Source organism: Drosophila mojavensis, unplaced genomic scaffold (genome assembly GCF_018153725.1).
Source record: "Drosophila mojavensis isolate 15081-1352.22 unplaced genomic scaffold, ASM1815372v1 contig_80, whole genome shotgun sequence".
Lineage (NCBI taxonomy): Eukaryota > Metazoa > Arthropoda > Insecta > Diptera > Drosophilidae > Drosophila > Drosophila mojavensis.
The window spans coordinates 7,473,169-7,487,192 of NW_025318906.1; the positions used below are offsets into that span (position 1 = coordinate 7,473,169).

Below are 14,024 nucleotides of genomic sequence, written 5' to 3' on the forward strand. Positions count from 1 at the left end.
TTTTTGTTGGCGCTTTTTAGCTAAGAGGGGGTCTAAGTGTGCTTATCGTAATCAGCAAACGCATCAACTGCATTATGCCAATCATCCGCCTCTTCATCAACATCATCATCATTATCATGATCACCATCATCGTCAAGTGCGCTCATATCCACGCTATGGGATCTCAGTCATAAGAAACCACAAACTACATCATCAACAACAACAACAACAACGCAATACTTGTATCTAGCGGTAGTTGACATAACACTAAGTACCTCTTCACTCTCTTCTTATCTATAGATTTATATTAAATATATAATTTTTTATATATTTATAATTTGTTTAAGTTTAGCTTTTCTTTTGATTAGTTTATGTTGTTTTTATTTTTCATGTTTTGCTTGCGTTGCCTTTAAATTAATTAATTTGTTTATTGTTATGTTTCGTTCTTTTTTTTTTATTTTTCATCGCACACCTATTTGATAACGCCACCAAAACGCAGACATCTATCCCATATTGGGCAGTCTGCTGGGCGTGGACACATCGACGCATGCGAATGCCAGCAGCGGCCTAGACACGGCGATTGGCGACTTCTATGGCTACATCAGCAACACTAACAGCAACAACAACATTAATAACAACAACAACAACAGCAGCAGCAATAACAACAACAACAACAGCAGCAACAGTCACTTACATGTCACAGCATCCGCGTCCAATGCATCGGCAGGCAGCAGCAATGTCCTGCGCCCAGGACACGCGAGCAGTCAGTCGCGTGATTCGTTTATGCAATGCAAGCACTGCAATCGCTACTATAAGTCGCATCAGAAACTGCAGGAGCATGTGCGCAAATACTGCCTGAAGCAGAAGAAATACAAGTGCGTGTCCTGCGAATATCGTTCGCGGCGCAAGGATCATGTGCTGCGGCATGCGAAGCGTAAGCATTGCATGCTCTACGAGCGACTGCGCCACGACGAGGAGAGTCTCTATCTCATACGGAACGAGGACGATCAGAGCAATGATGATAATGATAACGATAATGATGGCGACAATGATAATGACAATGAGGTCGAGGACGCCGATGGCGGTGGCATGGACAGCGATGTTGCTGCCGCCCTATGCGAAATCAATTTCGATTTTGCGGGACGTGATCTGACCATAACGGCTGTGCCCATGCTGCAGGAGAGCGACGAGGACGATGATGACTATGATGAGGATGGCTAAAGCCTCTGCCTCTCACACGCTCTCACTCTCTTTCTGCGTGTCTCTCTCTATCCCTCTCTCTATCGCTGCCCCCTCACTCTCTCAGTGTGTGTGCGTGGCTGTTTGTGTGTGTTTGAAGCGTGAGGCGTAATTTGAAATGTTTACCAAATGAATACACATTAGTTTTTACTGTACGGGTGCTCGGCCTGTTGCAGTCTTAGCTACAACTACCTCCAGATGTGTGTGTCTGCAGCAGCAGCAGCAGCAAATTCATAGCTTTTTTTTAGAGTGTAGCACACCCACTTATATCCATATATTAAACATACTTATATACACAGTTATAGAAATATATATATATATATAGTCTATTATCATAGCCAGTTGTTGTGGCAAACTCAAGCATGTCACATTCCTGCGCACAACGCACAAATTACTTAAAGCAATATTTGAATATTGGACTTTACAAGAATTTCTACTGCAAAACTGAGTTTACACGTGACAAATGATTTTTTTCTTAAGTTTTTAAACTCATTTTTTTAGCATTATTACTTGCAGAGAACAGAATTTTGAGGTTTTTTTTTAACTATTTTTAATCAAATATTTTAAAATGTTTTGTATAATCTATGTAAATCAAAAAAAAAGGGTTTAAACTGCACATCTCAAAATTTATTCAGATAACTTTTCTGAAATGTAATTTTTTATGATAAGTCAAATCTTATTAAAATAGAGATGCATTAAAGTTGTCTATAAGGGCGTAGCCTATATAACTCAATTTTCAAGCCATATAATGGCAGATGATGTCTATGTATAACAATGTACTTATCATGTATCATAGTTACTTTTATTATTTTTATTTGCTCAGTTGAAAATATTTTCCTGATGGGTCTATATAAACTCAAAACAAAAGAGAGAGACAAGAGCCGTAATTGAAAATACCAGAAAACATAATGCGAAAAAAATTCTTTACAATCATTATAGGTGTTCAGTCATATAGAGAATATAAAAGGAAGTATAGAAAAAAATATATTAGAAGTATAATACATACATAATACATAATATAAATATTACAGAAAATATAGTAGAATGATATTGAGAATATAAAAGAAATTACTATTCAAAATATAGCAGAAATTATAACAAACAGCCTGCACTAGTATAACCGAAAATATAACAGAAGGTTTAACAAAAAATAGTAGCATCTAATCAATTAAAATATATATAATAACAAATGTAATCACAGTAATATCTTTATTAAAGTTTCCAAAGTTTTGTTTATTTAACTGTCACGTGTAAACTAGAACTCAATTATTTGTGAGCATTCCGTTAATATTTTATTTTCTTTTTTAAAAATTATTTTTATTTCTTTATTAATTTTATAGTTTTGTTAAACGTGTGCCTATCCCGTAGTCTAAGCAGATCGGTCCAAGACCAAATTTATTTATACCCAAAAGAAAACACTTAATTTGTTAATATGTCTGTGGTGGGTGTTTTTTTGGTGTTTAGAAACTTCCAAAACCCTCTCTCTCTCTCGCTGTTTCTCAAATAAAATCTTGCCAGCATCAGTTCCAAAAAAAAAAAAAAATTAATAAATTACAAATTAAATATTGTAAAGCAAACAAAGACTTAAAGCGCCATTATTTGCCACTACACATATTCCTCAGTTATACATATATATATACACACCTATATATATACGATACGCATATTTAAATACAGTGTGTATTTTTTGGTGTTATCAACAAATATGAATAAATAAACTGCACCATTGTAGTTGATAAAGAAAACTAAGTGAAATTTGTGTAAATTTTTTTATATACCTAATATTATATAACTATTAAATAAATATCTATATATGTATGTAAATGAAAGCGATTAAGAATAAAAGCATACTTATTATAATAATTATAACATCCATTAATATCTGCAATTTAGTAGCTATAAATTCTGAATTTTCTTTTACTTCAATTTTTGATTTATTTATTTTTTTTTAGCATATATGTATTAAATGTAAAGTTTTGTTTCATTTAATATTCTCTGGCCCCCATTTACACGTTCTATTCGACACCCACACAAACACACACATCACAATTGGATGTTAATGCTGCAAGTAATTATATCAAAATATATAAACAATATCCTTCTCATAAACATTCAACAATTGCCTGTCTAATGTGCCGCTGGCAACTCTCTCTCTCCCTCTTCTCTTTACAGATGGTTACTGGACCATCTTGGAAACTGTGCCCTATTCCATAGCCAGCACAACGAGCCACAGTCAAACACTGAGCACGGCGCCAGCTCTGAGTTCGGCCAATACCAGCAATTTGCTGTCGGGGGCAACTGTTGTTGTCGAACTGCCGCACGATGATCTGGGCAATCCCGTGGGCAATATACAGTATACGATACCGAGTTTGACCAAAAATGCCACCACAAACACGAATACCACCAGCCTGCACAAGCCACAGGCAACCACCATACAAATTGTGAAGCATCAGCATCACCAGCAGCGGCCACAAATTTCACTGCAGCAATGCATCGATGTACGACAGCAGCAACAGCAACAACAGCAACACCAACAACAGCAGCAACAGCAACAGCAAACGCAAACGCGTCAAGAGTACATTAAAATAGATACATCGCGGCTAGAGGATAAGCTGCTGCTACGTGATGTGATGCAATATGGCGCCACCAGCATCTCCATGACGAGCAGCACGACCAACGAGGTGGTCACCAGCCACGAGTCTGAGCTGCTGCTGACCGACGCGGACGAGGCGGAACGGGAGCTCGAGCTGGCGGTCATCAAGAATGATCAGCATGAGGTGCTGTTGCACGGCGACGACGACGACGATGACTATGTGGACAAGCTGCCCTGCGTGGCCGATGCTGGGCAGCAGGCCGACAAACTCTATGTGAATGGTCTGAGCGAGGTGCATGCCACCATGGCACTGCACCAGGTCAGCAACGAGCTGGCCATCGATGATGCCAAATACGCGTGCAATGTCTGTGGCAAAACCTACAAGATCAAGGGCTCCCTGAAGCGCCACAAGAACTACGAGTGCGGCGTAGAGCCCACACTCAAGTGTCCCCATTGTCCGCACAAATGCAAATACAAATCCGATTTGCGCAAACACATGAATCAAAAACACTCCGAATCGGGCGATACGCTGCTACTGAGCAATTAAAGCCATATTCAGATGATGGGTTAAGGGTGGAGATGGACAGGCCTAGAAATTTTCGCAAGTACATCTTTCACAAAAATTATTTGGGGTAGTAGAAGCTATCAAAATATGGAGGAATCTATTAGGAATTATGAGAAATATATTTTGGTTTTTTTTTTTTAAAAGGTTTATTATATTATTTTTATATATTTATAATATATATTGTTTTAATTTTTTTTTATTTTTATTATTATTTACTCATATTTATAAAGTGGAAGAGAAATAAATTCATAGTATATACAATAAGTTATTTTAAATTTTTATAACAGTATATCTATTATTATTATTTTTGTTGCCTGGCTTAAACTAGTTTTATAATATTTCAACTACTCATTCTACTATCAATTAAATTCAAATCAAGTTTCTATGCCCTCCAAGGGCCTGTCCTATTTTAAAAAAGTCCAAAACTACATTTATACTATATATATATATATATAAAATTTGTTGTTGTCTTACTCTTAGGTACTTATTATATATTATATATATAAAAACAAGTTTTTAATCTGACTATTGCAAATTGTGTGTAGTAGTATTTTGTAACATAGCCATAGATATGATCTCAAACTTAAATTTATTAAATATTAAAATTAGATACATAAGTTTTAAGCGAATTTCATTAGCCAAAAGAAGCAAACAAATTTAAACCCAAATTAATTTTAGTTCAATTTTTGCTCAACAAGCTTTGAGTATATGTAGACAGACCCACAAACACATACGTAAAATACTTTGTTAAAAAATTTACTATCTATAAGTATTTATGATAGAGCAAAACTAACAACATGAAATTAAAGTATATCTAAAATTGTACATGATAATAATTAAATTAATAAATGTTTTCAATTTATGCGCATTGTACAATTTACTAATAATTTAAACCATTTTTATTTTCTTTTAAATATTTACTTAGAAAATATTTGTTTTTATGCTTATTATTAATATGAATTTCTTTTTTGTAGGTTTGGCTGTTGCTTCTGATTGCTGCTGAGAACTGGCCCCAAAAAATTGAAAAAGGTCCTTTAAAACTCAAAACATTTTTGTTCAAGTAGCTAATCCAAAAAAAAATGACGAGTAAAGTGAAATCATTTAACAAAATCTTTTGCGGCATCTTAGTAAACAAAAAACAGACATAATAAACGATTCAAATTGTTGATTCAAACAAATTTGTGTATTCATCAGCAAACTCTCATCTATCTCCTGCCATATAGCGTATGCAATATGTAAAATCTATGTATATATGTGTGTACGATTGCTGCTGTTTGTCATTCACATTTTACAATTGTCATTTGTTGTCTTCTCTATTCATCTGTATGCTGCTTAGATTTCATGCGACATGGCCCTAAGAATCAGCTGCTCTGCCAGTGCGGACGATACTACAACACAATGAATCGCCTGATGCTGCATCAGAGCGAGGAGTGCCAGGACTTTAAGCGCTTCCAGTGTGACTATTGTCTCAAGTGGTTCAAGCGACGATCCCATCTGAATCGGCACAAGAAACTGCATCAGGCGGAACTGGAAGAGGAAAGCTGGCATCCCAATCAGCGACAAAATCAAAAGCAAGACAAACAGTCAAAAGCGACAACAACAACAACAACAACAGCATCAGGAACAACTGCAGCAAGCAGAAGATCGACTCGCCTATTGAGCGCCATCGATCCAATGTTTTTATATACGACTGAAATCAAATTGGAATATGATCCATCTGATCTGGACTTAAGTTAAGCGTATTTTGTGGCTAGGCCCATATATGTTTTTGTTGTAGTTAATTATTTTCACTCGATAAGTTATAAACTGATGTAATTATATTAGCCAAGTTTCTCGTTAATGCCAAATTCTTAGTTTTTTTCTATTGTGTATGTAAATAAAATGAAGAAAGAAACTCGCATTTGGACATGCATTTCTTTTCTTTTTTTTTTTTTCACTTTCTTCTACTTCGAGCAGCTGTAAATACTTTGTGTATATGTGTGTGTGTGTATGAATGCATCTGTGCATTTTATTAATTTATTCATTAATTTATCTACAATAATTACTGTAAAAAGTTGCTTAACTTTTGGTTAGTTCGATTAGTTTGTTTTTATGATTTATATTTTTATTTTGATTTGTCCACAAAATTGTTTTCTCTCTTTGCAGTCAGCAGCCCAGTGAGGAAGTATAACTTACGTGGCCAGGACAGTGCCACGCCCAGCACATCGAAACAGCTGACCAAGGTCAAGGAGACAACGATGAGTGAGAACGAGGAACCCTCGACAGCTCAACGCCAATCGCCCAACAATAACAACAATAGCAGCGGCAACAACAACAACAACAGCAACAACAATGTTAAGAAACCATTGGTTAACAATACAGACGCATTGATAGCCCTACAGCAATTGGCCTCCATATCGACGGCTCGTTCGCTGCAGCACCTGGTGCCGCACCTGCCACAGAACCTGCACATTGACACCAGCAGCCTCGTAGCGGGTCGCAAGTTGCCCCGCCAGAGCTCCAAGCGCACACCACAGTACGAATCGAATCGATGTCCGCTGTGCGCACGCGTCTATCGCTCGCAGGCCTTCCTCAACGAGCATATGCGCAAGGAGCATTCGGTTTTGATATAAGAGATATTGAATAGATTTATATCATTTATAGCAACATAGATGCCTTCTGCTTGAGTGAAGCGTAGAGTTTTCTAAGATATCAGCTAAGCTAAAATCTATTTGCCAGACTAAACAACTTAAGTTTTCTATACAGTCTTAAATCTATGAACAATTTTGATAATAGAGTAGATTCAGAAAACGGAAAATTTGTTAAAATATTTGTAGTTTCATAATTCATTGATTATATATCATTTTTAATATATATATCATCATCATTGTATTAGGAATTGATAAAGTTCAATCTAGAGATGCAAGTTTTTATCATACTATTAAAGGAGCCAAGGCTGAATTTGCGAAGTGAAATTTAGATTCCAAGTTTTCGTACAGTTCAAATTGAAATAGGAAAGAAACAAAAAATATATATACACTATATATTTACCAAATTGAGACCAAAAATTACATATACATATTATTGCAACAGCTCATATAAAGTTGTTATATAACTAGTTAGTACTACTATATAATATACTTCTGGTAATTATTCTTATTACTCTAGTTGGGCATAGGCCAAAATTCGCTTAGATCAAATATAACTCTAATGTATTTTTGAAAAATTGAATTATTTTCAAGCATTTTCTCGTTGACTTTTGAACAAGTTTAGCTTATTTTGTTAGCCTAGATATAAGTGACTAAATTTTAGCTGAGCTGGGCGCTTAATTAGTCAACTTAAGATTGGACCAATAAAGCTTTTTTATACCTGTTGCTAAAACAAATAAAATCAAATAAATGATAAAGCGCATGCCAAAAAAAAAAAAAAAGAATACAAAATAAAAACTAAATTTGAAGCAATTAAAATCTGTTAAATTAAATTTTATAAAATTATATAATTTAATATGTTATACATTTTTTTTTATTCCTTATATTTATTTCCATATGCCAGAAAATTGAAGCAATAATTTTTCTCATCTTTCTTTTGGTACGTACAAATTTTTTTTTATATTTATATATTTTATTAAAATTTGATTTCTTTACAGATTTATTTATTTTTTGAATTGGAATGCTGGAAACCCTATTTTATGTTTTGGAGTAACAGGTAAATATGTAATATTAAAATTAAATAGTTGGAAAATTGTTGAGTTCCGCAGGCAGAGCAAAGAAATATGGATATAATTCCATTTCGTTTCGCATTTCAATGGATTTGAGGCTAATCCTTTAACCAAAACAGGTTTGCAGCTATTGTCGCTGGTTCGGGGTGGTTTCTGCCCTTGAAATGGAATGCACAATATATACAGATTACGAATTTGGCCAACCACACAAAGCGCAACTAACTGGACTGTACTGCCGCAGTTGCCTATCTATATCTAGGGATCTCTCTTCTTCTCTCTCTCCTTCTCTTTCGCTCTCTCTGTCTCTCAAATACACCCACATAGGAAATATTTGAAAAACATTTGTGCGCAGATAAATCACGTTCCAAACTCGGCTTCACTCTAAAAATAAGTTTCACAGCATCAACATATCTTACTGTCGCTCTCGTCTCCCTGCCTCTCTTACTCGCACTCTAGCACTCTACGCTGTTTGTGTGGCTTGTGTTTTATTTATATTCTGTATTTCGGTTGCCTGTCGAGCGGCTTTTGCTTTTGCTTTTGGTTTTGTGCTTCCCACGGCGCATTTCCAAACAATTTTCCATTTGGCAATTTCGTGCCTGAATTTTATTTTTATACATTTTCATTTTCTTCGTTTCCTTTTGGGCTTTGCCTTCGCAAAGTCCAGTAAACAGGATACACACTAAACATACGCACATGCATACACAAATGTATGTATGTGTGTGTATATGTATGCATGTGTATGTATATGGAACTTCCAAAGGTCTGCCTAGTTTCTATTGTCTTGAAGCTATTTTTATACACATGCATTTCAATTCAAAATTCCTAGAAGCTAGAGATACATTCGTTTCGCTTTCTCTGTTATTGAGAAACGTTTCTTATACAATACCTAAACGATTATAAAATAATTTAGACTTTAGTAATTATAGATAAATTGAGCTAACTGAATTTGAAAGCTATATAATCAAATAACACTGACTATATATTTTTCTATATACAAAATCTATATTTTTATTTTTATTTGTATATATCTATTGACATATATATCTATTTCTGTATATATCATAGTTGAAACCACTCTATGATCTTTGAGAGCCTTTACATACACACACATACACACATACATACATCTCAGCGATTACAAAAGCTGATTATACTTTGCTTTACGTTTGCCCTCCTTTGTCAACTTTATTTGTTCAGCTAATGGAAACTGCGTATCAAAAGCGAAATTCCTTTAATTTGTTGTCAAGCCCTCCCTTAAGTTTATCACTCAGTGCTATATATACATATGTATAAGCCATATGCTGACCTTGAAACGCATTTTATGTATGTATATGGGCATTTGCTTACAGCTGTAGGAAAGAAAACACCCGAAACACCACCGGAAGCTGCTCTTGAGCACGCTCATACATACACACAAACACATATACATAAACATATACATATAGAAACTGTGCGCCTGCGCAAATGCTTTCCATCGCTCTCACTCTCTCCCTCTCGCTCGCTCTCTCGAACAGCCCACACGCTCTGCTTGTAGAGAAAGTTTTGCTGGTGGGAGAGTTTTGCCTGGAATATGCCAGAAATAGAAGGAATGCGAGTTAGGTAGAAAATAGAATAACACATAAATGAGAAAATGAGCAAAGAGTAAAAATAAATCAAGGACCCGCACTCCGACCCGGATCAAGCAGACCTTAAGCCTTGGGTACACTTGCTGTTCAAGCAGCAACAGATACACGCACACACACACACAGATACACACGCTCGCACTCACACATCCACAATACAAGGGCAGGCAGGCAGGCCACACGAAACTAGATTTTTCCCGAATGTTTTATTTGTTGCTGTTTGCAGTTGCAGTTGCTGCATTTGTTTGCCTGCCATCGGTTGCAGCTGCAGCGCTGCCATCGGGATTTGAGGATCTTCGCTTGCCTGCTTTGTGGTGCTTGGAAAATTGTTAAGCTGCGCTCTCGTCTAGTGCAGTTTCGTTTGTGTTGCCGTGTGGACGCTTTTCCGCGCGCTTGCGCGTGGGCGTCTGCTTTTAGCTAGGCAAAGTGAGCTTCAAGCAAGCTTCAGCTTGCAGTGCAAATGTGTAGAGTGTAAACTTAAAGCTTCTCTTAAAGCTCCGCCTACATAAAAGCTACAACAACACAAAGCCAAACTGCACTTGAGCACCTGTTTAAATACAAGTAATTAATCAATTTTTTTATTGTATTTTTCAGCTTGGCTTGAGGACAAAATGGATTTAAAAACTTGACGGAAATACTTGGACAATGTTTAAGAAATTTGGCATTAATCTATTTTCTTTATCTTTTTAGATATGCGGCAGGTAAAGATAACGAGTTAAAAACAAAATTTTATGGTTACGGTACAAACAAATCACAGCCACCATCATGAACACCAACAGCACCACCAAGCACCACCACCACCACAACATCAACTCAAAAAAAAAAAAAAAAAAAAAATCACAAACATTTTCATTTTCATTTTCATTTGCAAATAAACATGTCGGAATACAGAAAAGAAAACCAGCCATAAATTTTTCATTTTTATTTAATGTGTCTTAAATTATTAATAAATTTTTTAATTACGTGTACTTAGCTTTATATAATTATTTATCAACCAAAAGTTATGTTTTAATATAATTTTAAATTTGCTTATATATTTTTTAATTAATAATTTTGCATGCTTTTTTAAACAACTAACCAAAAATTTATTTATTTTTAAAATGACATTTAAAATTTTATTTGCTGCATCTAACCCAAGCAATCCAGGTTCTGTTGAAAACTCATCACTTGCTTTTTCATTTGTGTTATCGTGAATACATATACGTGTGTATAAATATATAAATATATATATATTTGAAGCTGTTAGGAATCTGATTTGTAGCAGAAATTTGAAACTAATCGAAAATGTTTTCATCTACAGATCTCAGTCTTAAGGAGAACACGGCACCCACCTTGCCAGCGGGCGAGATTCAACGGGGACTACAGCGCAGCATAATCAATGTGAAGCGCGATGAGCAGAAGCTGCAGTTGCCGACCTCGCGTCGCAAGCGTTTGTCGGTCTCCGAAGTGTCCGACATGCTCTTCGAATTCTACAAGACAAAGTCGGCCAAAGCGCCGAAGCAACAGCAGCCACAGCAGTTGCTGCCAACGGATGCCGTCGAGCTGAGTAAGTACGGTCAGGTGTCGCCGACATCGGCGGAGACATTGGAACCATCGAGCATTGCTGCGATCGCTGTGTATGGTGCTGCCTCTGAGACGGCTTCAAAAAACTTGCTGGCTGATGAAATGCAACAACTGAGCGCTGCCGCTGGCGCTGGACCATTTCATCCACGCCTCAAATACTCACTGAAGACAGCGGTGCCCGCCGAGCTTAATATGCCCAGCGGCATTACGGCCATACCCACCTCCGTGCTGGTGGCCAATACAGCTGCTGCCGCAGCAGCAGCAGCAGTCACGGCACCTGTTCACAAGCCGCCAGCTGCGGCCATAGCCGAGGCTCTGATGCGCAACGGGCTGCACAGCTTCCAGCAGCAGCTGCGGGCGCAAGAGATTCTGCGCCAGCAGACGCCGCAGCAACGCTTGAAAGAGGAGCCGGACAGCAATGGCAATGCCACCGAGGTGACACCCACCAAGATCTTGGAGAATTTGTTGCGTAAGCAGCAGCAGCGCGACATGCGCCACTCGGAGTGCGAGAACGAACCGGGCTCCTCCACCGAGGATGAGGACGACGCACGCTACGGTGCCTTTGAAGATATACAACTGATGGATCAGTCAGCCGGCGGCGTCAATATCGGCGGCGGCAAATTCGGCAACTATGCTCTGAATATGTTCACCTCAAATGCGAATAGCTCAGCGGGTTCGATGAAGGAGGCACAGGCGCAGGCCTTTCGCCAGCTGGAGTTCACGTTGAGCGATTACGGAGGCAGCAGCAGCAATGGCAGCACCACCAGCCCCAATGGCATTGGCCTGGATGGGGAGCCCGTGTACGAGTGCCGTCACTGCGGCAAGAAGTACCGCTGGAAGTCGACGCTGCGTCGCCACGAGAATGTCGAATGCGGCGGCAAGGAGCCGGCTCATCAGTGTCCCTATTGTCCGTACAAGTCGAAGCAGCGCGGTAATCTGGGCGTTCATGTGCGCAAACATCATACGGATCTGCCTCAGCTGCCCAGCAAGCGACGCTCCAAGTACTCCATGACAATGGAGGGTGGCGGCGGCGGAATGGGCGGTGGAGGTAGTGCGTTAAGCCTCAGTGGCTCCATATCGGACGACTCACAGGGCAAGCTGATCATTGACTGCAATAAGTGATTGCGAATTACAAGCTACGATTCATACCAAATAACAAACACAAATACTAATGTGGGCGGGTCAACGACAGGGGGAAACAATTGTAACTTCCACTTAAATTGATATTGTTCTTTGCATCCTGCGGAACAGGAGAAGCGTGTCTATGTTTCATTTTTAATTTGTCTATAGAATGAACACAAATTTATATCAACTATGTCTTGTCATTTTGTGTGTCATCAAAAAAAAAAAAAAAAAAAAAAAAAAAGAATTGAAAAAATTTAAATATTTTATGTATAATTGTAATATTTTAATTTATGTTTTTGTAAGCAGTGCAAACAATTCTAATCAAGCATATAATCAAAATCACAAATCAAACCAACATAGTATTAAGTCAATGACATTTTCAAACGTATTATTTACACACCATTTTTTATAGTCTAATGAAAATGTATTTCCAGCAAAAAAAAAAAGAAACACAAATTTGTGACAAAGAGAAGATAAGCAGAGAGTCGACGTTGATATTTTGCAAATTGATATTTTATACTGTCTTAAGCAAATATTTTAATATTTTTGTATGGACTTTTTAACTAAGCGATTATTATCTCAATTTTGGACCGCGTATGGAAAGACGTTCAAAGCTAAGCCCACCTTATCTATAATAATAAAATGCCAAAAATTAAGCGTTTTATTTGACTCGACATAGGAAAGAAAATACTTAAGGGAAACACCATATCAAAATCTTGACCAAGTTTCCATTATAAAAGAAAATACTATCCATGCCCAAAGATCTCTCTATTTATATATCTGAATTTTGCCTTATCGTATCTATAGAAATCTCTTCTAAAATTAATAAATACTCCACAAAAATTAAAAAAAAAAAAAAAAAAGGAAGAGACATCCCATATACGAATCCTGTCCAACTTTTATTATGTAGTAGTATTAATAGATTCCATTTCCAAATTTTACTTTAACATATCATATTTAGTATGCAAAAATTCAAGGTATATCTATTCCTAACCCTATCTATAAGTACCCCGAAAAGAACAAATAAGAAAATACGAGACTCATCATATCCAAATCTTGCCCAACACTCCACTATCCTCACAAACCTTGTCCCAAAGATCTTTAACTATTTATTTAGTTTATCCTTAAATTTTGCCCAATCTACGATCTCTTCGATCAATGCCATATTAGGTATTTATATTATTTACAAATTTTGACTGATTATTCATTCATATATCTAAGATTCTAAATTATATATAAAAAAAAATTGTCAATAGATTATGGATTCAGCAAATTTATTATTTAAACCAAATTATTATATATCATACATTGACTTTTTAAGACTGAAAGCAATTATATTTAGGTTTTTATTTTACCATGACTGTATAATATTTATAAAAAAAAGTAGACAGCAACTTGCGGTCTCTCTGAAATATACGAAGTGCTGGCACCGGTGTTCAATTTTGTACTGAATTTATTAAATTTAACATGAACGCAAGCGCAGCTTGCACAGTAGAGAGCGCACCTATGCGCATCTAACAGCGAGCAGCGAGAGAGCGATCTTTTGGAGAGCGACACTCCCGTGCTAGCGCGTACAATAACAACTTCTCTGTACAGTGGTTCAGCTTCAATTACTTAACCTATACAATTTCGATAATAATT

The 14,024-nt window shown here is 36.8% G+C and overlaps 1 protein-coding gene across 4 annotated transcripts in view; it reads left to right on the forward strand.

Moving 5' to 3' along the window:
• Positions 1-13,744, forward strand: part of LOC6579016 (longitudinals lacking protein, isoforms F/I/K/T) — a 77,939-nt gene extending 64,195 nt beyond the window's left edge. The window contains exon 6 of one of the 4 annotated variants that reach the window (XM_032730690.2): positions 10,996-13,744. In XM_032730690.2, the coding sequence (XP_032586581.1) occupies positions 10,996-12,380 (1,385 nt within the window). In that variant the 3' untranslated portion in view covers positions 12,381-13,744. Of the gene's footprint in view, positions 1-478; positions 3,082-5,712; positions 6,283-6,521; positions 7,302-10,995 lie in introns of those variants that run through there. The other 3 variants (XM_032730697.2, XM_032730700.2, XM_032730701.2) reach the window with 3 other exon arrangements.
• The last annotated feature ends 280 nt before the right edge of the window (positions 13,745-14,024 follow it).